Source organism: Cervus canadensis, chromosome 2 (assembly GCF_019320065.1).
Source record: "Cervus canadensis isolate Bull #8, Minnesota chromosome 2, ASM1932006v1, whole genome shotgun sequence".
Lineage (NCBI taxonomy): Eukaryota > Metazoa > Chordata > Mammalia > Artiodactyla > Cervidae > Cervus > Cervus canadensis.
Genome location: NC_057387.1, coordinates 11,591,412 through 11,617,995, shown reverse-complemented (window position 1 = coordinate 11,617,995; position 26,584 = coordinate 11,591,412). Strand labels below are relative to the sequence as shown.

Below are 26,584 nucleotides of genomic sequence, written 5' to 3'. Positions count from 1 at the left end.
CTCCATGAGGAGCGGCCGGGATTCTGAGCAGCGCAGACCGAGAAACCAGCACCAGCCTCTCCCGGCAGCGCCAGCCCAGCCCCGCAGCGTCAGCCCCTCCCAGCAGCGCGACAGAACTAGCTACCTGAATAAGAGTCCACCTCCGCCCGCCTGTGCCAGGGCGGAAATGAGGCTCTGAAGAAACCGGCAAACAGAAGCCAAATAAACAAAGGGAACCGCTTCAGGAGAGAGCGGTGCAACAGATTAAAATCCCTGTAGAAAACACCGATTATACCGGAAGAGGCCTGTAGATATCGAGATCTGTAAGCTGGAACGAGGAGATATCTGAAACTGAGCCGAACCGACACTGACCGCAACAGCTCCAGAGAAATTCCTAGATATATTTTTACTTTTTTTTTTTAAATAAAAAAAAAAATTTTTTTTTTAATTTTTTCTTTTTTATTTTTTCTCTTTTATTTTCCTTTAAAATTCCCTATTACTCCCCCATCATTCCTTAACTTTCATTTTCATAGATTTTTACGATTTTTTTAATTAGGGAAAATTCTTTTTTTTTCTTTCTTTCTTTTTTTTCTCCTTTTTCTCTTCTATTTTCTATTTTTCTTTTTCTCTTATTTCTTTTAAAGTCCTCTAGTACTCCTCTACTACTCCTTAATTTTCATTTTCAATACACTATAACCTTACCAAAAAGAAAAAAAAAAAGAGAAGCCCTATTTTTTAAACTGAACTTCATATATATTTTTAAAAATTTTTTTGTGTGTGTTTTGGTTTTTGTTTTTAATATAGTATTTTTAAGAGTCTAATCTCTACTCTAGATTTTTAATTTTTGTTTTTCAATATATGATATAAATTGTGAACATTTAAGAATCCAATATTCAGTTCCCATTTTTATTCAGGAGTGTGTTGATTATTCTCTCCCAATCTTGACTCTCTGTTTTCTACCTCAGAACACCTCTATTTCCTCCTTTCTCCTTTTCTTCCCAATCCAATTCTGTGAATCTTGGTGGGTGTCTGGGCTACGGAGAACATTCTGGGAACAGACAACTGCGTAGATCTGTCTCTCTCCTCTTGAGTCCCCCTTTTTCTCCTCCTGCTCAACACTATCTCCCTCCTCCCTCTCCTCTTCTTCATGTAACTCTGTGAACTTCTCTGGGTGTCCCTAACGGGGGGAGAAACTTTTCGCCATTAACCTAGAAGTTTTATTATCAGTGCTGTGTAGTTGGAGAAGTCCTGAGACTACAGGAAGAATAAAACTGAAATCCAGAGGCAGGAGACTTAAGCCCAAAACCTGAGAACATCAGAAAACTCCTGACTACATGGAACTTTAAGTAATAAGTGACCATCCAAAAGCCTCCATACCTACACTGAAACCAACCACCACCCAAGAGCCAATAAGTTTTAGAGCAAGACATACCAAGCAAATTCTCCAGCAATGCAGGAACATAGCCCTAAACGTCAACATACAGGCTGCCCAAGGTGACACCTAACACATAGACCCATCTCAAAACTCATTACTGAGCACTCCATTGCTCTCCAGAGAGAAGAAATCAAGTTCCATGCACCAGAACACCGAAGCAAACTTTCCTAACCAGGAAACCTTGACAAGCCAATCGTCTAACCCCACCCACTGGGTAAATCCTCCACAATAAAAAGGAACCACAGACCTCCAGAATACAGAAAGCCCACTCCAGACACAGCAATCTAAACAAGATGAAAAGGCAAAGAAATACCAAACAGGTAAAGGAACATGAAAAATGCCCACCAAGTCAAACAAAAGAGGAGAAGATAGGGAGTCTACCTGAAAAAGAATTCAGAATAATGATAGTAAAAATGATCCAAAATCTTGAAAACAAAATGGAGTTACAGATAAATAGCCTGGAGACAAGGATTGAGAAGATGCAAGAAATGTTTAACAAGGACCTAGAAGAAATAAAAAAAGAGTCAATTAAAAATGAATAATGCAATAAATGAGATCAAAAACACTCTGGAGGGAACCAAGAGTAGAATAATGGAGACAGAAGATAGGATAAGTGAGGTAGAAGATAAATGGTGGAAATAAATGAAGCAGAGAGGAAAAAAGAAAAAAAAAAATCAAAAGAAAAGAGGACAGCTCAGGGACCTCATGGGACACTGTGAAACCCCCAACATTCGAATCATAGGAGTTCCAGAAGAAGAAGACAAAAAGAAAGGCCATTGAGAAAATACTCGAGGAGATAATAGCTGAAAAACTTCCCCTAAAATGGGGAAGGAATATAGCCACCCAAAGTCCAAGAAACCCAGAGAGTCCCAAACAGGATAAACCCAAGGCGAAACACCCAAGACACATAATTAAATCAAATTAACAAAGATCAAACACAAAGAACAAATATTAAAAGCAGCAAGGGAAAAACAACAAATAACACACAAAGGGATTCCCATAAGGATAACAGCTGACCTATCAATAGAAACCCTCCAGGCCAGAAGGGAATGGCAGGACGTCCTGAAAGTAATGAAAGAGAAAAACCTACAACCTAGATTACTGTATCCAGCAAGGATCTCATTCAGATATGAAGGAGAATTCAAAAAGCTTTACAGACAAGCAAAAGCTGAGAGAATTCAGCACCACCAAACCAGCTCTTCAACAAATGCTAAAGGATCTTCTCTAGACAGGAAATGCAGAAAGGCTGTATAAACGTGAACCCAAAACAACAAAGTAAATGGCAACGGGACCACACCTATCAATAATTACCCTAAATGTAAATGGGTTGAATGCCCCAACCAAAAGAAAAAGATTGGCTGAATGGATACAAAAACAAGACCCCTATATATGCTGTCTACAGAGACCCACCTCAAAGCAAGAGACACATACAGACTAAAAGTGAAGGGCTGGAAAAAAATATTTCATGCAAACGGAGACCAAAAGAAAGCAGGAGTTGCAATACTCATATCAGATAAAATAGACTTTCAAATAAAGGATGTGAAAAGAGACAAAGAAGGACACTATATAATGATCAAAGGATCAATCCAAGAAGAAGATATAACAATTATAAATATATATGCACCCAACATAGGAGCACTGCAATATGTACGGCAAACACTAACGAGTATGAAAGAGGAAATTAATAGTAACACAATAATAGTGGGAGACTTTAATACCCCACTCACAACTATGGATAGATCAACTAAACAGAAAATTAACAAGGAAACACAAACTTTAAATGACACAATGGACCAGCTAGACCTAATTGATATCTATAGGACATTTCACCCCAAAACAATCAACTTCACCTTTTTCTCAAGTGTACACGGAACCTTCTCCAGAATAGATCACATCCTGGGCCATAAATCTGGTCTTGGAAAATTCAAAAAAATTGAAATCATTCCAGTCATCTTTTCTGACCACAGTGCAGTAAGATTAGATCTCAATTACAGGAAAAAAATTGTTAAAAATTCAAACATATGGAGGCTAAATAACACGCTTCTGAATAACCAACCAATCATAGAAGAAATCAAAAAAGAAATCAAAATATGTATAGAAATGAATGAAAATGAAAACACAACAACCCAAAACCTATGGGACACTGTAAAAGCAGTGCTAAGGGGAAGGTTCATAGCAATACAGGCTTACATCAAGAAACAAGAAAAAAACCAAATAAATAACTTAACTCTACACCTAAAGCAACTAGAGAAGGAAGAAATGAAGAACCCCAGGGCTAGCAGAAGGAAAGAAATCTTAAAAATCAGGGCAGAAATAAATGCAAAAGAAACTAAAGAGACCATAGCAAAAATCAACAAAGCTAAAAGCTCGTTCTTTGAAAAAATAAACAAAATTGACAAGCCATTAGCAAGACTCATTAAGAAACAAAGAGAGAAGAACCAAATTAACAAAATTAGAAATGAAAATGTAGAGATCACAACAGACAACACTGAAATACAAAGATCATTAAGAGACTACTACCAGCAGCTCTATGCCAATAAAATGGACAACTTGGATGAAATGGACCAATTCTTAGAAAAGTATAACTTTCCAAAACTGAACCAGGAAGAAATAGAAGATCTTAACAGACCCATCACAGGCAAGGAAATCGAAAGTGTAATCAAAAATCTTCAGCAAACAAAAGCCCAGGACCAGATGGCTTCACAGCTGAATTCTACCAAAAATTTAGAGAAGAGCTAACACCTATCTTACTCAAACTCTTCCAGAAAAATTGCAGAAGAAGGTAAACTTCCAAACTCATTCTATGAGGCCACCATCACCCTAATTCCAAAATCAGACAAAGATGCCACAAAAAAAGAAAACTACAGGCCAATATCACTGATGAACATAGATGCAAAAATCCTTAACAAAATTCCAGCAAACAGAATCCAACAACATATTAAAAAAATCATACACCGATGACCAAGTTGGCTTTTATCCCAAGGAACGCAAGATTCTTAATATCCAGCAAATCAAATCAATGTAATACACCACATTAACAAATTGAAAGATAAAAACTATATGATTATCTCAATAGATGCAGAGAAAGCCTTTGACAAAATTCAACACTCATTTATGATTAAAACTCTCCAGAAAGCAGGAATAGAAGGAACATACCTCAACATAATAAAAACTATATATGACAAACCCACAGCAAGCATCACCCTCAATGGTGAAAAATTGAAAGCATTTCCCCTGAAATCAGGAACAAGACAAGGGTGCCCACTCTCACCACTACTATTCAACATAGTGTTGGAAGTTTTGGCCACATCAATCAGAGCAGAAAAAGAAGTAAAAGGAATCCAGATAGGAAAAGAAGAAGTGAAACTCTCGCTGTTTGCAGATGACATGATCCTCTACATAGAAAACCCTAAAGACTCTTCCAGAAAATTACTAGAGCTAATCAATGAATATAAAAGTTGCAGATATAATTAACACACAGAAATTCCCTTGCATTCCTATACACAACAAGAAAAAAACAGAAAGAGAAATTAAGGAAACAATACCATTCACCATTGCCAACAAAAAGAATAAAATACTTAGGAGTTTATCTCTTAAAGAAACAAAAGACCTATACATCATTAGAAAAATATAAAACAACTGATGAAAGAAATCAAAGAGACACAAACAGATGGAGAGGAAACATACCTGGTTCATGGATTGGAAGAATCAATATTTACCAAAATGGCTATTCTACTAAAGCAATCCATAGATTCAGTGCAATCCCTATCAAGCTAACAAGGGTATTTTTCACAGAACTAGACCAAAGAATTTCACAATTTGTATGGAAATACAAAAAAACCTCGAATAGCCAAAGTAATCTTGAGAAAGAAGAATGGAACTGGAGGAATCCACCTGCCTGACTTCAGACTCTACTACAAAGCCACAGTCATCAAGACAGTATGGTACTGGCACAAAGACAGAAATATAGATCAATGGAACAGAATAGAAAGCCCAGAGATAAATCCACGAACCTATGGACACCTTATCTTTGACAAAGGAGGCAAGGATATACAATGGAAAAAAGACAACCTCTTTAACAAGTGGTGCTGGGAAAACTGGTCAACCACTTGTAAAAGAATGAAACTAGAACACTTTCTAACACCATACACAAAAATAAACTCAAAATGGATTAAAGATCTAAATGTAAGACCAGAAACTATAAAACTCCTAGAGGAGAACATAGGCAAAACACTCTCCGACATAAATCACAGCAAGATCCTCTATGACCCACCTCCCAGAATATTGGAAATAAAAGCAAAACTAAACAAATGGGATCTAATGAAACTTAAAAGCTTTTGCACTACAAAGGAAACTATAAGTAAGGTGAAAAGACAGCCCTCAGATTGGGAGAAAATAATAGCAAATGAAGAAACAGACAAAGGATTAATCTCAAAAATATACAAGCAACTCCTGAAGCTCAATTCCAGAAAAATAAATGACCCAATCAAAAAATGGGCCAAAGAACTAAACAGACATTTCTCCAAAGAAGACATACAGATGGCTAACAAACATATGAAAAGATGTTCAACATCACTCATTATCAGAGAAATGCAAATCAAAACCACAATGAGGTGCCATTACACGCCAGTCAGGATGGCTGCTATCCAAAAGTCTACAAGCAATAAATGCTGGAGAGGGTGTGGAGAAAAGGGAACCCTCTTACACTGTTGGTGGGAATGCAAACTAGTACAGCTGCTATGGAGAACAGTGTGGAGATTTCTTAAAAAAACTGGAATTAGAACTGCCATATGACCCAGCAATCCCACTTCTGGGCATACACACCGAGGAAACCAGATCTGAAAGAGACACGTGCACCCCAATGTTCATCGCAGCACTGTTTATAATAGCCAGGACATGGAAGCAACCTAGATGCCCATCAGCAGATGAATGGATAAGGAAGCTGTGGTACATATACACCATGGAATATTACTCAGCCATTAAAAAGAATTCATTTGAATTAGTTCTAATGAGATGGATGAAACTGGAGCCCATTATACAGAGTGAAGTAAGCCAGAAAGATAAAGACCAATACAGTATACTAACACATATATATGGAATTTAGAAAGATGGTAACAATAACCCTATATGCCAAACAGAAAAAGAGACACAGAAATACAGAACAGACTTTTGAACTCTGTGGGAGAAGGTGAGGGTGGGATGTTTCAAAAGAACAGCATGTATACTATCTATGGTGAAACAGATCACCAGCCCAGGTGGGATGCATGAGACAAGTGCTCGGGCCTGGTGCACTGGGAAGACCCAGAGGAATCGGGTGGTGAGGGAGGTGGGAGGGGGGGATCTGGATGGGGAATACGTGTAAATCTATGGCTGATTCATATCAATGTATGACAAAAAAAATAAAAAATAAAAAAAAAATTAAAAAAAAGAATAAAATGAAATTGTTTATTTAAAAAAATAAAATAAAATGCATGATATTTAGAAAAAAAAGAAATTATTTTCTGGTGATCTTTGAAGAAATGCAACTGATTTTTTAAAAATACTATTTATGTCTTTGTTGGTCAGACTGAACTGTTGTAAAAAACCACCCCAGCATCTCACAGACTTAATACAAATAATGTTTATTTTTTATTCATAACACAGTCAGCAGAGTATGAGTCATTCAGAGATTCACAAAGATCCAGGCTCCTTTCAGTCTTCTTGGTCTGCCTTCCCCTAGAACCGTGGGGTCTTCTCTAACAAGTCAGTTAGGAAGAGAAAAGGCATGGAGAAGGCATACTGTTGCTAACTGCCTTGATGTGAAGGTGGCATAAATCATTTCTCATGTGAGAATGGGTGGCATAAATCATTTCCCCTGTGAGAATGGCCCCATCGAGATAAAAGGGACACCCGGCAGCCCTGGTGGGGCTGGAGAAGCCTGGGACCACCAGGCAACAAGTCCAAATGGGGGCTGAGTGTGGCCAGTTTGCAGCTGTAGCCTCAGGGTAAATTTCCAGTCCAGGAGAAAAGTGTCTCCTTCCGAAATGGAGATTATGTAGGTGCTTGGTGTTTGGCTCCAGCTCCACAGGGCTGGAGGCCCACTGCTGCCCAGGACTCCTGTCGGAATGTATAGTGAGCATGTGCGTGCTGAGCAGTTTGGGAGTTGCTAGAATCTGGAATGTGCAAGGGTCAGGAGATGCCAGTTACGGGACAGGTTCTTTGGGAATAAGGCATATGCCAACTGGCAACTCCTAAAATACTCAAGGGGTAATATTTTCACTGAATGCAGAGCTCCACTTTACTTCACCGCCTTGCCAGGGTAGGGGCAGGAATCTGGCTGGGGTATCATCTAGTAAGACAAACCTGGGATAGACTCGTGGCATGTTCAGGAAGAAGAAACACACATGACTGTTTGTGAGCACTCAGTCATTGTCACTAGGCTAATTTCTTCAGGCTCTGATACACTATCTTTAGACATGCCCACCTCGGAAATCAAGATAAACAACCATATTCTCGGGTCAGGGGACATTCTTCTCCTGGACTGTGCTAACAGGCTAGTGTCAATCTTGTCTTTCAGCTTCTCAATTTCCTCTTTAATGACACATTCTTATTAGACCTCTAAGACTACCTTTTAGCCTTCTGTTGTGTCTTGCCTTCTTGCTTTTTTGGATCACTTGGCCTCCTCCAACAGATGTTGCTTTTATCTGATTGGTTCTCAGGCATCTTACCGGTTGAAATTTTACACAAGAAATTTTAATGTAATATTAAAAGGAAATCAAATATACCACATTAACAAATTCAAAGATAAAAACCATATGATTATCTCAATAGATGCAGAGAAAGCCTTTGACAAAATTCAACACTCATTTATGATTAAAACTCTCCAAAAAGCAGGAATAGAAGGAACATACCTCAACATAATAAAAGCTATATATGACAAACCCACAGCAAGCATCACCCTCAATGGTGAAAAATTGAAGGCATTTCCCCTGAAATCAGGAACAAGACAAGGGTGCCCACTCTCACCACTACTATTCAACATAGTGTTGGAAGTTTTGGCCACAGCAATCAGAGCAGAAAAAGAAGTAAAAGGAATCCAGATAGGAAAAGAAGAAGTGAAACTCTCACTGTTTGCAGATGACATGATCCTCTACATAGAAAACCCTAAAGACTCTACCAGAAAATTACTAGAGCTAATCAATGAATATAGTAAAGTTGCAGGATATAAAATTAACACACAGAAATCCCTTGCATTCCTATATACTAACAATGAAAAAAACAGAAAGAGAAATTAAGGAAACAATACCATTCACCATTGCAACAAAAAGAATAAAATACTTAGGAGTACATCTACCTAAAGAAACAAAAGGCCTATACATAGAAAACTATAAAACACTGATGAAAGAAATCAAAGAGGACACAAACAGATGGAGAAACATACCGTGTTCATGGATTGGAAGAATCAATATTTCAAAATGGCTATTCTACCTAAAGCAATCTATAGATTCAATGCAATCCCTATCAAGTTACCAACGGTATTTTTCACAGAACTAGACCAAAGAATTTCACAATTTGTATGGAAATACAAAAAACCTCGAATAGCCAAAGTAGTCTTGAGAAAGAAGAATGGAACTGGAGGAATCAACCTGCCTGACTTCAGTCTCTACTACAAAGCCACAGACATCAAGACAGTATGGTACTGGCACAAAGACAGAAATATAGATCAATGGGACAGAATAGAAAGCCCAGAGATAAATCCACAAACCTATGGACACCTTATCTTTGACAAAGGAGGCAAGGATATACAATGGAAAAAAGACAACCTCTTTAACAAGTGGTGCTGGGAAAACTGGTCAACCACTTGTAAAAGAATGAAATTAGAACACTTTCTAACACCATACACAAAAATAAACTCAAAATGGATTAAAGATCTAAATGTAAGGCCAGAAACTATAAATCTCCTAGAGGAGAACATAGGCAAAACACTCTCCAACATGAATCACAGCAAGATCCTCTATGACCCACCTCCCAGAATATTGGAAATAAAAGGAAAAATAAACAAATGACACCTAATGAAACTTAAAAGCTTTTGCACTACAAAGGAAACTATAAGTAAGGTGAAAAGACAGCCCTCAGATTGGGAGAAAATAATAGCAAATGAAGAAACAGACAAAGGATTAATCTCAAAAATATACAAGCAACTCTTGCAGCTCAATTCCAGAAAAATAAATGACCCAATCAAAAAATGGGCCAAAGAACTAAACAGACATTTCTCCAAAGAAGACATACAGATGGCTAACAAACACATGAAAAGATGCTCAACATCACTCATTATCAGAGAAATGCAAATCAAAACCTCAATGAGGTACCATTACACGCCAGTCAGGATGGCTGCTATCCAAAAGTCTGCAAGCAATAAATGCTGGAGAGGGTGTGGAGAAAAGGGAACCCTCTTACACTGTTGGTGGGAATGCAAACTAGTACAGCCGCTATGGAGAACAGTGTGGAGATTCCTTAAAAAACTGGAAATAGAACTGCCATATGACCCAGCAATACCACTTCTGGGCATACACACTGAGGAAACCAGATCTGAAAGAGACACTGCACCCCAATGTTCATCGCAGCACTGTTTATAATAGCCAAGACATGGAAGCAACCTAGATACCCATCAGCAGATGAATGGATAAGGAAGCTTGTTCATGGACATAACACCATGGAATATTACTCAGATGTTAAAAAGAATTCATTTGAATCAGTCCTAATGAGATGGATGAAACTGGAGCCCATTATACAGAGTGAAGTAAGCCAGAAAGATAAAGAACATTACAGCATACTAACACATATATATGGAATTAGAAAGATGGTAATGATAACCCTATATGCAAAACAGAAAAAGAGACACAGAAATACAGAACAGACTTTGAATTCTGTGGAGAAGGTGAGGGTGGGATGTTTCAAAAGAACAGCATGTATACTATCTATGGTGAAACAGATCACCAGCCCAGGTGGGATGCATGAGACAAGTGCTCGGGCCTGGTGCACTGGGAAGACCCAGAGGAATCGGGTGGAGAGGGAGGTGGGAGGGGGGATCGGGATGGGGAACACATGTAACTCCATGGCTGATTCATGTCAATGTATGACAAAACCCACTGCAATGTTGTGAAGTAATTAGCCTCCAACTAATAAAAATAAATGAAAAAAAAAAATATTAAAGGAAATCAAAGTTTCTTTTGTGAAATTCCAACCTTGTTCTACTCTACTTAGGATAAAAGAGCTTTACAATGGCTCAATCAAGGCAGTTCAGCAGGTCTCTAGATTCTGCTGGGCTGGTCAAAAAGTTCATTCAGAGTTGTCCATAAGATGTTATGGGAAAACCCAAATGAACTTTTGGCCAACCCAATTGATATTACATGGTTTAGGGAACATGATCTTAATCTGTGGGGGAAATCAGGAAGACCTGAGATAACTGATCAAACAGAGGCAAAATCTCTTTGAGTAGATATGATAGATATCAAAGTGTCTGTTAGGTCATCTTTTTCTCTTCTATGAAACTAAGTTTCTCTATTTTTCCCATGAAAAGAGATAGGGAGAAAGTTCTCCATCCAAAGGAGAGAGCAGTATTACACACATGACTGCATCTCCAGCAGGTTCTCTTCTACCTAATCCTACCTAAAAGGCCATCCCTGTAAAACTGACCCACCTGCTTTCCCCTTGGGTAGAAACAGCATATCACACAGACAGGCAACTCTTGAGACTGTGAAATAGACTTTATTAGAAAGCATAAATGCAGACACATAACAGGTACTCAACTCAGTCTCAGAGCCTGAAGTTGTCAGTTTTTAGAACCAAGCCACGATTCTCTCCTTAGTATCATTCTGTCTTGCATCAGACTTACAGACCCTAAAATCTGAGTTGAAAAAATTAAAATGATACCATCTGATTGGCATGAGACACAACGCTGGATTCCCCGAAATTCTGAATGCATCTCTTCCTTTCCCTTCTAGTCACAGGTCCATACATTTTTCCTTGGGAAAATTAAAATACATTTGTAGCATTCTTCTTGTTAAATGCACATCATGTTGGCAAGTTGTATATGGATAGTCAACAAAGGTATTTTATTATGGGCATTCAGAGGGTGTGATATTTCTTTTCCAAGTGTCATGAAAAGGTCTAGGATTATAGGATACTGCTCTGCTCTTGAAAGAATGTGTCTGCTTTTATCAGACAACAGGAGAATAGTGAGATGTTAATTGTTGAAGATTAAGAAAAAGTGTTGAAGGCTTGAGAAAAAGCATTCAAAGAACTTTCCCCCAAGTTTCATCTCATTATTTACCCATATTCCCCTTAAATGTTCCTTTTGTTGTCACCTTCCTTTCATGTTCTTTACAGACATAGGTTTGGTCTTAGAAATGTCCTGTAGTGGTCAAAAACACAGACCTGGGGATCCCAGGCTGGTTGAAAAGAAGCGGGAGAGGCCAGAATCAATGCCAAAGGGTCAGCAGTGAGGAGCAGGTGAGTGGGAGGTCATCTTCCTTGGCAAGAGAGAATTCAACAACTCATATCTCCAGGAGATGATGGGGGTGCTTGGCTCTGAGAGAAAAGAGTGTTCAGATTCTGGCTGAGGGGCTGAGGGGGTGGTAGCTGAGCCTGCAGGCCCAGTGCTTGCACTAAGCCATTTGAGGCCATGAGAAAGCAAAGGACACTCAGATCCTGCCGGAGTCAGGCCAAACATCAAATGTCAGGCTACGCTTCTGTAAAGAGAAGAGGAATGTACAGTAAGGATGGGGACATGTCAGGAAGGGATTATTTCATTCAAACTCAAAGAGGCCAAGAAAGAAGACTGGTTCCCAGAATAGGAAAGGAAGACCCTTCCAGATCCTAATCACATACATATCTCACACTGATGTGAACCATATCAGAATCTAATTCAGTGCCCTAGACTCAATCAACCAGATCCCTTGTGAGACAGAAACCATATTCACTCATATTAGCACTTCTCACCCTCCACAATCACAAAACTCTTCAAGAGAAATGGAGCAAGTATCTCCTTTTGACCAGCTAAGATTAACTAGCCTCCAAATGGCAGGCCCGACTCAAACACTAGTCTTCTATCACTAAAGCCCTCCTTTTCTGGGCACTAGATGCTCTTCATATTTTTGATCATCTCTCAACTCTTACACAATTCCCTGAGTATGTAACCAGGCAGCCCTGCATGCCAGCATCCCACACTAATTACAAAGCTGGGCTTCAGAGATGTGACTCTCTGAGACCACCCAAGGGCTATGCTTTGCATGTCCTGACTCATATGGGGACATATTTCTTCCTTTACTCTCCTGTGAAGTGAAAGTCGCTCAGTCGTGTCCAACTCTTTGCGACCCCATGGACTATACTGTCCATGGAATTCTCCAGGCCAGATAATTGCAGTGGGTAGCCTTTCCCTTCTCCAGGGGATCTTCACAACCCGGGGATCAAACCCAGGTCTCCCACATTGCAGGCAGATTCTTTACCAACTGAGCCACAAGGGAAGCCCAACAATATTGGGAGGTCTACAATTTACAGCTGGAATCCTGGCTTCTCTGAAAAGACACTCTCAAGGATATTCACAAACAGCCCCCTCCCCCAGCCCCATTCCCACAGATTAATTTAAAATCTGGGTAGTGACAATAGCTAGAAGGAGGTGGGACCATCTTCTACAGTTTTAGCTTACAGTTTGAGACCTAGGTTCCTCTAAGTCAACTAATCCTGAGCTGAGCCAGGACTGGTCATTTTAGTTCTGCTCCATTGTTTGAAAACAATTTTTATGATTTAGGAAAGTTGCTTATTTTCTCTGACTCTTACTCTCTTCAGATTTAATATAAAGCTATCAACTCAATAATTTTCAAAACCTCTTTTGTTCTCACACTCAATAACTGTATGGTATGGGATTTTTAAACTATCTTATCATTCTACCCATGACTAGGAGTCTCAAGTAATTCCTTGAAGTAACACAAAGTAGGTGACTATTATGGGCAGCTGTGCAGCACTAGTAGAATAACCCTTACCCTCAGAGTTCACACACCACCACCCGCTTCTTCACCTCCCTCCATGCCAGTCCCCATGGGTTCAACCTACAGGGCTTACCTGAGCAGAATACGACCACATCTTCCTTGTGGTTGCAGTCATGATACCCCCAGGACCTATGCTGACACTGCTCCAAGGACTGCTCATACCCTTTGCAATGGACATCATCTAGCCAGATGCGCCCATCTCCAGGGGCAAACTTTCTCCGCAATTTGGCAGGTACAAAGATTGGCCTTGTACAGCCCAGTTGCCGGCACACCACCTGCTCCTCTTTTGTCCCCCAGCCGTCATCACAGACAGAGCCCCATATGCCCTTGTGCAGCACCTCCAGTCGCCCAGAGCATCTGGTGTCTCCATTTACCAGCCTCAATTCAAAGGGATCTACAGGGTCAGGGGATGGAGTGGAAAGAAGAAAGAAACATCATCTACCTCCTCACTCAAATCCCATCAACACTTCTGAAGCTCTCTACCTGCCTGTGTTTCTGTGATCATAGCCCTTGCTCTTGTTTCCAATCCATGTGTCCCATGTTTCCTCAACTAAGACCTTTTACTTTCCCATCTATTTTATAAAAGTCTAATACTTATGAATGACTTTCTAGTACTTTTTTTTTTAATTGAAGACTTCAACAAGTACATGGAACTGTGTGTCCTATTCCTATTATATAGAATTCAATATAACAATAGTTTATATTAATCTAGCACTTGTATTAAGTGCTAGTGCTTAAAGCATTTTCATATACAAAGGCAAGTATCATTAGCTCCATTTTAAAAACAAGAGAATTGATGAGCAGCACAAAGCTTTGCCATGGTTATTTGATACATGAGTGCTATGCTTAGTCACTCAGTCCTGTTTGTCTCTTCTCCTCTGTCCATGAGGATTCTCCAGGGAAGAATACTAGAGTGGGTTGCCCTGCCCACCTCCAGGGGATCTCCCCAACCCAGGGATCAAACACGGTCTTCCACATTCTGGCCAGATTCTTTACCATCTGACACACCAGGGAAGCCCCAGAATACTGGAGTAGGTAGCCTATCCCTTCTCCAGGGGATCTTCCAGACCCAGGAATCAAACCACGGTCTTCTGCATTGTATTCGGATTCTTTACCAGCTGAGTTACCAGAGTAGTTCTTTATAAACACTGGTTGAATAGAATTCCATTTAATCAAATTCATGAATAAACCTAGTCACTGGACTTATAGGCATTACCTTCACATTCAACACATGTGTCCTCATCATGGGTGCAGTTATTATTCCCCTCAAGCCCAGAAAGGCAATAGTGAAGGTTTTCTTCCTGTCCTGAGCATGACACGCTGCTCAGCCAGATGAGTCCTTCACCCTGAATATCCTTGTTACAGCATCTTTTGATCAGTGTGGCCTTCCCACACCCCAGTTGCCGGCACACCACCTTTGCAGCAGAGAGATTCCAGCCTGCTTTGCACACAGTGCCCCATTGCTCTTGGTGCTTCACCTCCAAGCGCCCCTTGCAGCGCCCAGGGCCACCAACCAGCTTCACGGTCTCTGGCACTGTGGGAAAAGAAAGATTAAGTTTCTGCTCCCTGCAAGAACACAGCTTTCCCACAAAAGGGGGCTCCTAACTCTGAATCTTTCTCAGAAATAAGAATGAGGCCTCAGCATCGAACACAAACATTTGGTGACTGTCTGGTAACAGACCATGGGGTAACAAAGAGAAGACATAGACTAGTTCCTTAGCCAAATCACAGTCTAATGGAAAAGGAGATAGACACACAGAAAATTATCAATGTATAGACAGCAAGTATATGAAAGGCATAAAGGAATAGAACAACAATTATATATATATATAATTGTTGTGTATGAATATGTGTGTGTATATAGAGAGAGTTCCCAGGTGGCTCAGTGGGTATAGAATCCACCTGGGTTCAATCCCTTGCTGGAAAAGATCCCCTGGAGGAGGGCACAGCAACTCACTCCAGTATTCTTGCGTGGAGAATCCCGTGGACAAAGGACACTGGCAGGCTGCAGTCCATAGGGTCGCAAAGAGTCAGACACAACTGAAGCGCCTGAGCATACACTCAAGCAGTATATATATACATATATATACACAGTTGTATGTTGGTTTCTGATGAGCATCTCCTGTCTACCTAACTAGATGATAGACCCCTTGAGAACTGATAAACTTATATTATACTTTGGGAGCTCATTTCTTCCCCATAACTCCACCTGAGCTTTAGATACAAATGTTTAGTGGTTATTGGATCTGTGCATGTTTGTGTGTGTGAAGAAGAGAATCAGGTTCTTGGATAGACTGAAACAAAGAAAAACTAAGATTGAAACTAAAAGAAAATCATTAGTTCAACCAAGTGTGAGTGCTAAGTCGCTTCAGTCATGTTCGACTCTGTGTGACCCTATGGACTGTAGCCTGCCAGACTCCTCTGTCCATTGGATTCTCCAGGCAAGAATACTGGAGTGGATTGCTGTGCCCTCCTCCAGGGGATCTTCCTCACCCAGGGATCGAACTCACATCACTTAAGTCTCTACATTGGCAGGAGGGTGCTTTTACACTAGTGCCACTGTTCAACCAAGGAAGAATAACAATTCTAGGTGAGGATATATTTGACTCCAGGGTCCACAGTGGAGAAAGGGTGAGAAGTGAAAGACAAGGAATCGGTAACCATTAGTTCATGGTGGAGAATAAAGATAAAGAGGACAAAGAGTGGTCATGCAGGCTATGGGCAGTTGGCATACTCACGCTCACATATTGCCCCTGCATCCTCGCTGTGGGAGCAATCATAAACGTCTTCCAGCTGGTCACAGTTAATCAGTTTATCTTCCGTCCCACTGCAGTTGACTTCTTGGATGAAGATTTTTTGTTTTTCATCAGCCAATGGCTTATATAAATTACCAGTGGGCGTCCCCTTGGCTTCTCCACAGCCCAGCTCCCGGCACACCACTTCCACGTCTTTCATGTTCCAGCCGTCGTCACACACAGTGCCCCACTCGCCATTCCGCTCCACTTCCACCCGCCCTTCACAGTGATGGCGACCTCTCACCAGTCGCACTTTGGGTGAAGACTCTGCAAAGAAATGAGATATTGGCTGGAGATTAGGAGTGGCCCAGAGAGTACTCAGACACGTATGCAGTCTTCTTGGAATTCTTCTACCATTTTCAGGATGTGGAGAATTGAAGGGTGAGAAAGTAGGGGTCAAAAGGGAGGACGAGGAGGAGGGGCGCCAGGACTCCATCTCTGAGTTCTGGTTCTGCTACACTCCTTTATTATTATTATTATTATTATTATTATTGCAGTTCATGGGGTCGCAGAGAGTTGGACACGACTGAGCGACTGAACTGAACTGAAACTGTGTTTTTATTTGGCCCTTGGTGAAATTTGGAAAAACAGGCTTAATATCCCTACCTTTGGATTTGGTACAAATAAGTGCTTAATATGATTATTTCAAACGTATATTTTCTAACAGAAATTAAGATGCACAATGCTATAATGATCATATTAAAAATACGTTGCATAAAATTTTAGTTTGTCTTGTAATTACCTTCCAGCCAAATAAAGTATAGCATATATACATGCATTTTTGTGTGAAATTTGAACAAAATCTGTATTTTAGTTAATAATACTGTATCACAAGTTAATTCCTTGTTTGTTGGTTTTATTTTTTAACAACATAGTATTCCTTTATATTCTCAGAATTGGATGAGAATATTCAAGCCTCATTCAGTTTTTCTTTTATAAATCACTAAGATAATAAACTTTCTAGATTACCAGCAGTAATCCTAGATGCCAAAATATGTGGAACTATATCAAAGTTTTGAGTGAATATAAATTAGAAATCTAGCATTCTATTCATACTAGGTCAAACAAGTGAAGTCAAAATGTCATAAGTTTTTTGGCTAAGCAAAAAATCATATATTTTCTAAAATATAGGTATTATACAAACTATATATATGTATACAAAAGCTTTTCTACTATGCTTGATAAAGGCTTGAGAAAGAACATCAAAAAAAGACAGAGAAACAGGAAAACATAAACTAAATGAAACTAAAACATGAAGCACTGAACATGAAATAGAAAAATTGAAACAAACTAGATAATAGTAAAAGGTCATCATATATCCAGTTGTTTTTAAACATGGTGGCTCATTAGAAATACATCTGGAGCTTTAGAGATAAAAAGCAGTCCCTCAGCATTTGCATTTTTCAAAATTTCCAAGACAATTCTAATATGCATCTGGATTTTAAAAAGTGACTATGGGTTTTTCTATTAAATGGTAGTTTTAGTCATATGGAATTCTTTTACTTGCTCTTGACCAGAAAAGTGGTCAATGGTATTAAGCAGCCACCAGTTACATAATCACAATAGTAAAAGTTGTTTTAGTTTCACAATCAATAGCCAGACAAAAAATAAAAGATGACTACAATTGCAAGCCATAATGGAAACATGATTAACCTAGCAATATAAAATAATTACATACAATTTGGGGAGTTAAGTAGAGTGTTGTGATAAGTGTAAGTGCATACATGCACATGTTCTCATCCACCCAGTCAGTCTAAGTCTTTTGGTTGGTGTATTTACTTCATTTACATTTAAGTTAATTATCAATATGCATGATCCTATTACCATTTTCTTAATTGTTTTAGGGTTATTTTGTGTATGTCTTTTCCTACTCTTGTGTTTCCTGCCTAGAGAAGTCTCTTTAACATTTGTTGTAAAGCTGGTTTGGTGGTGCTGAATCCTCTTAACCTTTGCTTGTTTGGAAAGCTTTAGACTTCTCCATCAAATCTGAATGAGAGTCTTGCTGGGTAAAGTATTCTTGGTTGCAGGTTTTTCTTTCTTCACTTTAAATATATCATACCATTCTCTTCTGGCTTGTAGAGTTTCTGTTGACAAATCAGCTTACAACCTCATAGGAGTTCCCTTATATGTTATTTGTCATTTTTCCCTGGTTGCTTTTAATATTTTCTCTTTGACTTTAACTGTTGTCAGTTTGCTTACTATGTGTGTGTCTCATTGTGTTCCTCCTTGAATTTATCCCGCCTGGGACTCTGCCTTTCCTGGACTTGTTTAACTATTTCTTTTCCATTTTAGGGAAATATTCATCTATTATTCCAATATTTTCTGGGGTCCTTTCTCTCTCTATTCTCCTTCTGGGACCCCTATAATGCAAATGCTGGTGTGTTTAATGTTGTCCCAGAGGTCTCTTAGTCTGGTCTTCATTGTTTTCATTCTTTTTTCTATGTTCTGTTCTGTGGCAGTGATTTTCACCATTCAGCCCTCCAGGTCACTTGTCTGTTCTTCTGCCTCAGTTATTCTGCTATTGATTCCTTCTAGTGTATTCTTCATCTCTGTTTGTTTTTTAGATCTTACAGGTGTTTGGTAAACATTTCTTCCATCTTCTCCATTCTATTTCTGAGATCCTATGATCTTTACTATCATTATCTTCACTATCATTATTCTGAATTCTTTTTCTGGAACGTTGACTCTCTCTACTTCATTTAGTTGTTTTTCTGGGGCTTTATCTTGTCCTTTAATCTGGAACAAAATCCTGTGAGTTTTCATCCTGATTAACTTTCTGTAATATGGTTTTCCTTCTAGCCACTGTGGGGTTGTGGTTCTTTGACCAGAGATTGAACCTATTTCCCCTGCACTGAAAGCATGGAGATGTCTAGATATAATTTGGGCTGAACAACCTGACTCTCTCTCTCAATATCAGTGATCCACTCCCAACCATCCTTGCTACTTCCCATGACATTTTCCCATGTTCAAGAACCTAGCTCAGAAGTAATACAGAGAGTGCTGGGTAAGGGAAGAGTCGGAGCCTCAAAGTCTCAGAGCCCTAAAACTGGGTCTAGAAGATTCTATGTGTTGAGAATGGGAGATGGGCTTCACAGAGTCTCCAGATAAGTTCTGAGGAAAGCAAGACTTAGACATGGAGTGTAGAAGACTGTGTAGGGAGACAAGGGAAGAGCCTATCAGGAAACAAGCTTCTGGATACTACATTCCAAGTACTGTTTTATGAACACAGAGAACAGTGGTGATTAAGATAGCCAGCATTGCTGTCCTCAAGAAGATTATATTTAATAGGCTTGAAGCAATCCCATCAAGTCCTCTCAGCCCCAGGGAGATATAGTGATAAAGAAGATCTCAGTTTGCCAAGCCTCCAGGGAGCAGTCCATTGTAGCTGGAGGGACAACATCTGGGCTTGTGGCCTGTGGTCTATCAGACTATGAATGGTATATGACAACTTGGGCTATGTGGAAGGACTCAGATACCTGTATGAATGAAATACAATTTCTCAGGACCCAAATTTCTACTGCCTACTTTGTCTCAACTCTGCACAGACTCCCTAGAACTTGGCATCAACCCCAGAAGAAGTAGTTGGGTGAAAGACATCTGACCTGGTTGATTTTAAACTGCATTGAGAAGTTTATATTTGGTTTAGTCATTTGTTTTTGATCTTTCCTCTTCTTCTATAATTTCTTGAGGGAAATGACATGTGGAATGGAAGTTAGAGAAAAAAATTAAAATAGAACTATAAAAAACTAAGAAAAGTTCCTATTGTTGCACCATGAAGCTTAAGGCATGTATATATTATTCAAGTCACTCATCTAGAAATAACTTCTGGATCACTGTAACTAGGATTAGAGTTTGGATATGCTTTATTGTATGCTGTAGCAAATATTCAATATCAGGATCATGCACAGGCTACTTTATTTTATTTTGAGTTATAAAATTCTGGGTTTATTTTTAATTTGGTCATGCCACATGGCATGTGGGATCTTAGTTCATCAACCACGGATCAAATCCACCACCCTGCATTGGAAGCATGGCGTCTTAACTGCTGGACCACGAGGGAAGCCCCCAAATTCTGGGTTTAAATAAGTTTTACTTTTCCATGGAGTAGAGGACTAGATCACATTTTAGGAGAGAAGAAATATGTTTAAGAGAGAGAAAGAGAAAAGTATCAAAGAAATGCAGCTAAAGGGAAAAGAAGGGCTGAGAAGATTTAAAAGCTAGAGAGAAGAACAAAGGAGCTCATCAGGGCAGCTGTGTCCTAGACAGTGTTTTAGCCTACATCATTAGCTGAGGGCTTGAGAGACAGGGACCCAGAGTAGGTCCTCCATCCCTGAGTATAAAGAGAGCAGCTGTCTCCTGGCACTTGCAGCAAGGCATAACCCTGGAGGCCAGAGAAGAAAAACCAGGTCATCTGGGTATTGGACTGGGACCCAGAAGCAGCATTTCTTTAAGGAAGCAAATTGATCCAGCAGGGTGTAAGATCCTGCACATTCATAGCAGAGTTTGCAGCTGCCCCTCTCTCATAAAGCCTCTACTATCGAGAAAAAGAACAGGCTGAAGAGACAATGTCAAAGAAACTCATGATCCTCAACCAATCCCCTTGATTTTTGGACCATCAGAGGCTTCCTCTTCCACAGACTAATTCTCTTTGTGCCACCCCATTCTCTCCTCAGTTGAACCGTTTGTGCTTTGCCGAAAGACTCAATGAAGAGATGACCAGTGGCCACTGAAATCCAGCCTGCACTCTGCTGATGAAACCATGAGGTGCACAGAGGTTGGTGCGTTTCTAGTTCAATGATAACATTAAAGGTGGCAGAGGGACCAGGAAGTAGTAGATATAGAAGGGCAAAAGAAAGTTTATTTCCCAGGAGGTGAGGTGTCTTCTGAGCCTGAAACAAAGCCATCTGCTTTGTTAGATGATGGAGCTAGAGCTGGGCTAGCATCTTGGGTCACACAGGCCAAATGGAGAGGAATCCCTTTGCAGGATAAACCACTCGAATTTTCTCTAAGTTTTGGAAGTGGAAATCTACCCATATAAGACTGAGTAGGTGGGTTAGGAAACCAGAAAGAAAATCCACTGGGGCTCTTTTGAACCATAGCTTCTTTCCCTGGCCCCGGGAAATCAAAATTTCCACTCTCCAGAGCTGAAAGTCCACACTCTTAGGACCCCAAAAAATCTTACCTAGAAGTCCAGGTCCGGCGCAAAAGGCTGAGCAAATAAAAAAGAGAAAGAGAGAGAAGTGAATGAGATCAAGTAGTCAATTGCCAAGGCTTTGTTCAAAAACACAACTCTCTAGAAAGTTTTGTTGAACTTTGTGGGACAGAGAGATAAATACACAGCCCTCAAGGTTAGACCTTTTTGAAACCTTCTCCTTTTCCTCCCTCTCCTCCTAGGATGACCAGCCTAAAAAAATACTTGGACACTGACTAACAGCCAAACAGACCCATTCTACCATGGCTAATTAGACCTATCATGTTCCCTTTCCATCTGATGTTGGCTCTACCCCAGGCATGGATAGATTTGATTTTCTATTTTAATCTATTAGACTGATCAGTGATTACCACCTAAAAGAGAAGTGTGGTGATGTAGTATCTGAGTCCAACAGGAAAACATGTTGGAGATTTCTGGGAAGATGTGTTGAGGCCAGTGTGAGAGAAGCAAGAGAGACTCCATCTTGAAGCTTGTCATCCATCTTAAAGACTGGATGTGAACTGGGACTGAACCCTGCCCAAGGGTGAGAAAACCATTGCTAGTGAAAACCAGGTCTCTTGGAGACTTCCCTCCCTACAGATGACAAACAGAGATTGTAGTTGAGGTCAGGCTGCCCCTGTTAGATTAACCAAGGAGATATCGCCCTTGATGTATAATCATTGCCCCCCTCCCCCAATCTTTGTTGTTTGTTCTCCTAGCACCTATTTGTTGTAAAACTCAGTCATATACAACAAAGAGGTTGCTAACATGTAACCAGTCACATAGCGGGGGAGGGGTATAAAACTGGGCCTCTCAGAAACATCAGGGTCCTTGTTGGGAACTGATTCCTGTTGGACCCGTTGGCATAATAAACTATACTCCATTGTCTTGAATGTCCTCCGAGGTGTGGTTTGCAACTCTGGATTCCACAACAGATACACTGGTTGGGGAGGATAAAGATATTTTGAAAGACATATGAGAGGGTAACAGGCAGGAAGCCTAGGGATCCCCCAAGTGGAGGAAACAAACTACAAGTGTCAAACTTTGTTGTTGTTTTTTTTCCTTCTCTATACAAAATTAAAAGGAGGGTCTTTTAAAATTCTGTGTTGCCATGACAACACCTGGTTCCACCTGAACTTAACTTTTCTCAAACCTTGAGCTAACCAATGCATTTTTCTTATGGAAATGTTTTTCTTAAGCTATGTTAATGTATTTACCTTTTTTACCTTTCTTCAAGTTGGTTGCCTAAGGCTCAAAACCCATAATGGCTCAACACATCAGTCTGTTTCACTCATGGAAGTGTTATCTTAAGCTATGTTAATGAAACTATGTATTTGCTTGGAAATCCACCTTTGTTCAAGATTAATGTCATTTGTTATATGGCCCAGGATGACTCACCTTGTGTCAATGCTATCTCAAAATGCATGTGTGGGAGAAGGGCCTGGTGTCACTCTCAGTTTTGAGGCTTTCATTTTTTTTTTTTTCCCTCTAATTAGCCGCTTGCTAATAGGTATGTAAGTGAAAGTGAAGTCGCTCAGTCGTGTTCAACTCTTTGCCACCCCATGGACTGTAGCCTACCAGGTTCCTCCCTCCATGGGATTCTCCGGGCAAGAATACTGGAGTGGGTTGCCATTTCCTTCCAGGGGATCTTCCCGACTCAGGGATCGAACCTAGGTCTCCTGCACTTCAGGCAGATGCTTTAACCTCTGAGCCACCAGGGAAGCTAATAGCTATATAACTCCTTGCTAAAAACTTTCTGCCTGCTTCTGATGTCTATGTCAGAAGCTTTCTCTCTCTCTTTTATACTTTAACAAAACTTGATTACACAAAAAGCTCTGAGCGATCAAGCCTCATCACTGGCCCCAGGTTGAATGCCTCTCCTCCAGAGGCCAAGAATCCTGGCATCATTCATGGCTCATAGCAGCAACCTTTCACATAGGGGAAAATGGCAGTATTTTTCTGTGTTCACTGACACTGCATTTAGACAATGGTCAGCAAACTTTTGTGTAAAAGGCCAGATAGTAAATATTTCAGGCTTCATGGGCTATACAGTCTGTTATAACCAATCAGCTCTATCAGTGCAACCATATACATGTAAATGAATAAGCATGGCTATGTTCCAATCAACCTTTAATTATGGACAATTAAATTTAGATTTCTTGTCATTCTCATGTGTCACAAAATTTTATTCTTTTGACTTTTCCCACAGTTTAAAAATGCAATATACATTCTTAGTTTGCAGGCAGCAAACCAGGTTTGCTGAACCTGGTTAAGAATTCAGAAAGCAGTTCTATGCTAATTTCCAAACTTCCAGGTTTATGTATCAGCACATCTTTGAATGATCAGAGTTTCTTCCTACAAGATCTCTGTGTAGTCAGACTCATCTGCTCATTAGGTTCCATCCTATTGCAAACTCTGAGAGACAGTGAAGGACAGGGAAGTCTGACATGCTGCAGTCCAGGGGGTCACAAAAAGACAGACACGACTTAGCTACTGAACAACAGCAAATGCTATAGAGAGAGTCCTGTGACTATCAGTGGTCTCTGAAACCCAGTATTTTGAACTTCAAAACTCATCACCCCCCAACACTACCCCATCTTATAGGATCTTTCTAACGGAGTTAATATATTTGGACTTCCACTACAAGCAATAAATGCTGGAGAGGGTGTGGAGAAAAGGGAACCCTCTTACACTGTTGGTGGGAATGCAAACTAGTACAGCCACCATGGAGAACAGTGTGGAGATTTCTTAAAAAACTGGAAATAGAACTGCCATATGACCCAGCAATCCCACTTCTGGGCATACACACTGAGGAAACCAGATCTGAAAGAGACACGTGCACCCCAATGTTCATCGCAGCACTGTTTATAATAGCCAGGACATGGAAGCAACCTAGATGCCCATCAGCAGATGAATGGATAAGGAAGCTGTGGTACATATACACCATGGAATATTACTCAGCCGTTAAAAAGAATACATTTGAATCAGTTCTAATGAGATGGATGAAACTGGAGCCCCTTGTACAGAGTGAAGTAAGCCAGAAAGATAAAGAACATTACAGCATACTAACACATATATATGGAATTTAGAAAGATGGTAACGATAACCCTATATGCAAAACAGAAAAAGAGACACAGAAATACAGAACAGACTTTTGAACTCTGTGGGAGAAGGTGAGGGTGGGATGTTTCGAAAGAACAGCATGTATACTATCTATGGTGAAACAGATCCCAGCCCAGGTTGGATGCATGAGACAAGTGCTCGGGCCTGGTGCACTGGGAAGACCCAGAGGAATCGGGTGGAGAGTGAGGTGGGAGGGGGGATCAGGATGGGGAATACATGTAAATCTATTGCTGAGTCATGTCAATGTATGACAAAACCCACTGAAAAAATAAATAAATTTAAAAAAAAAATATATATATATATATATATATATATATATATATATATTTGGACTTCCAGCCTAGAGCTTTTTAGGCAAATCCATGTATTTCATTGACTTGTCCTGGAATATTTTCTTCCAAATATTTGCTTTTCAAGTAATTGGTTGATAACCACATGTTTTTAGTCTTTAGGAGATAGCCACTCCCAGACTCAAAAAGACCTTGTCTGCAATTGGCTGAAACTCAAGGTTATACTATGTATAACACCATACAAGTCTAATAAAGAACACAAAGCATGTATATATGCAAAGGAAACTGACTGTGATGAGCCTGCTAGGTGTGAAAGTGATATAGCCCAAAGGTGACTTGAGAACTCTGTAGTGGGGTTGATCACCATGAGTATCACAGATCAGAAAGACTTCAAGAGGGAGGTACAACTGAAGATAAGCCTAAGAGATCCAATAGTAACTTCACAACAGGAGGTGGGGGACTCTCTGTTAGGTAACATAAGGGGTGTGTGGGTGTTTAGGAATGTGACCATCACTCTGCATAGAACACACAAATGCCCAACTGAGAGACCGGTCCATTCCAGTGGTATACTGGATCATCAGGAACATTAAAATGAATGTGATTGATTAGGGAAGGGACCTAGCAGGCTCTTTTATCTTGTGAAGAGGCTCCTAACAAACCTCTGAGGAACATAACATTACTTCATAGATGAGAATGAGATTTAGGAGGGATATGGTAACTTTAAAATTCAGACAGCTTAAATAAATTTAAAAAATATATGTTTAAAAAATAAATAAATAAAATAAAATAAAATTCAGACAGCTAAGAAATCAAAGAGCAAAGATTGAAATCCAGATCTCTTTGCTTCCAAAATCCCAATTTACTCTAAATTAATCTGAGCAATAAGAAACTGGGAAAAACTAGGGAACACATGAAATACGTTTGAAAGGAATCAGTATGATCAATGAAAGGTGTTTGTCCTGTATTCTCCTTCCTTTTCTTGCTGTTATCCATGATCCACTTATTTGTCTTTTTATAAATAGTGCATTTAGGAAAATTTGTGTGAAAAAGCAATAGTATAAACTATTACTGAATTGATAGTGTGAATATAGGGAAATAGAAAGTTTTCTGGCAATCGAGATGGATTATAAATTGAGTACAGATTAAGTGGCTTTAGGGATTTAGAATAATTACCAGATATAGAGAAAGGGGGAGAGTAGGGAGGAGTCTTTCCTTGAAAGATACCTAGATCTGTACCACATGGGCAGTTCCAGAGTACACTGAAGCCTGGACCCAAAGGAGAAGAAATACTCACCAAAGATCAAGAAGAAAAACAGAGCCATGTCCCAGATAGCTGAAGATAGTGAACTGAAATGTAAGGCTGGAAGGAGGCCCCAGAAGAGGAATATGCAGCTTTGGTTGCAAGTGTGCTGTGAGGAGGGAAGTAGCAGGTCCTGTCTGCAGCAGAGGCTTTATCAGACAACTAGAAACCAATGGGCTCAGAGGTCAGGACAGATAGAGCTGGACTTGCTGAACTCAGCATGTCCCAGAGGAAGGGAGGTGACCAGAATTGGCAGAAAGATGATGAAAACAAACAAACAGAAATCCCAAGCTGCCATGCTTTGGTTCTGCTGTAATCCCAGCTCCATCGATCTCTGCTTTAGTCCCCTTACTATGTAAACAAGAAAAACAACTCCCATAAGGAAAGGCAAGTACCAAGAATAAGGGCCATTTCACATTAGAAGATCAAGCAATGTTTGATCCTC

General features: G+C 39.9%; 1 protein-coding gene across 1 annotated transcript; it reads right to left on the bottom strand.

Moving 5' to 3' along the window:
* Window positions 1-11,141: 11,141 nt before the first annotated feature.
* On the bottom strand, window positions 11,142-26,298 carry CD5L (CD5 molecule like). The gene is made up of 6 exons (XM_043452781.1): window positions 26,134-26,298; window positions 21,418-21,444; window positions 16,179-16,502; window positions 14,657-14,974; window positions 13,514-13,834; window positions 11,142-12,144 (listed from the first exon to the last, which is right to left on the bottom strand). Exons 1-6 carry the CDS (start codon window positions 26,159-26,161, stop codon window positions 12,137-12,139), a joined length of 1,026 nt encoding a protein of 341 aa, XP_043308716.1. The 5' UTR covers window positions 26,162-26,298; the 3' UTR covers window positions 11,142-12,136.
* Window positions 26,299-26,584: the final 286 nt, after the last annotated feature.

Coding starts and splice junctions, on each gene's coding strand:
- CD5L (XM_043452781.1), bottom strand. CDS start 26,161: ATGGCTCTGTTTTTCTTCTTGATCTTTG. Junction 21,445..26,133: donor GTTTTTCTTCTTGATCTTTG/GTGAGTATTTCT, acceptor TTATTTGCTCAG/CCTTTTGCGCCGGACCTGGA. Junction 16,503..21,417: donor CGCCGGACCTGGACTTCTAG/GTAAGATTTTTT, acceptor ATTTCTTTGCAG/AGTCTTCACCCAAAGTGCGA.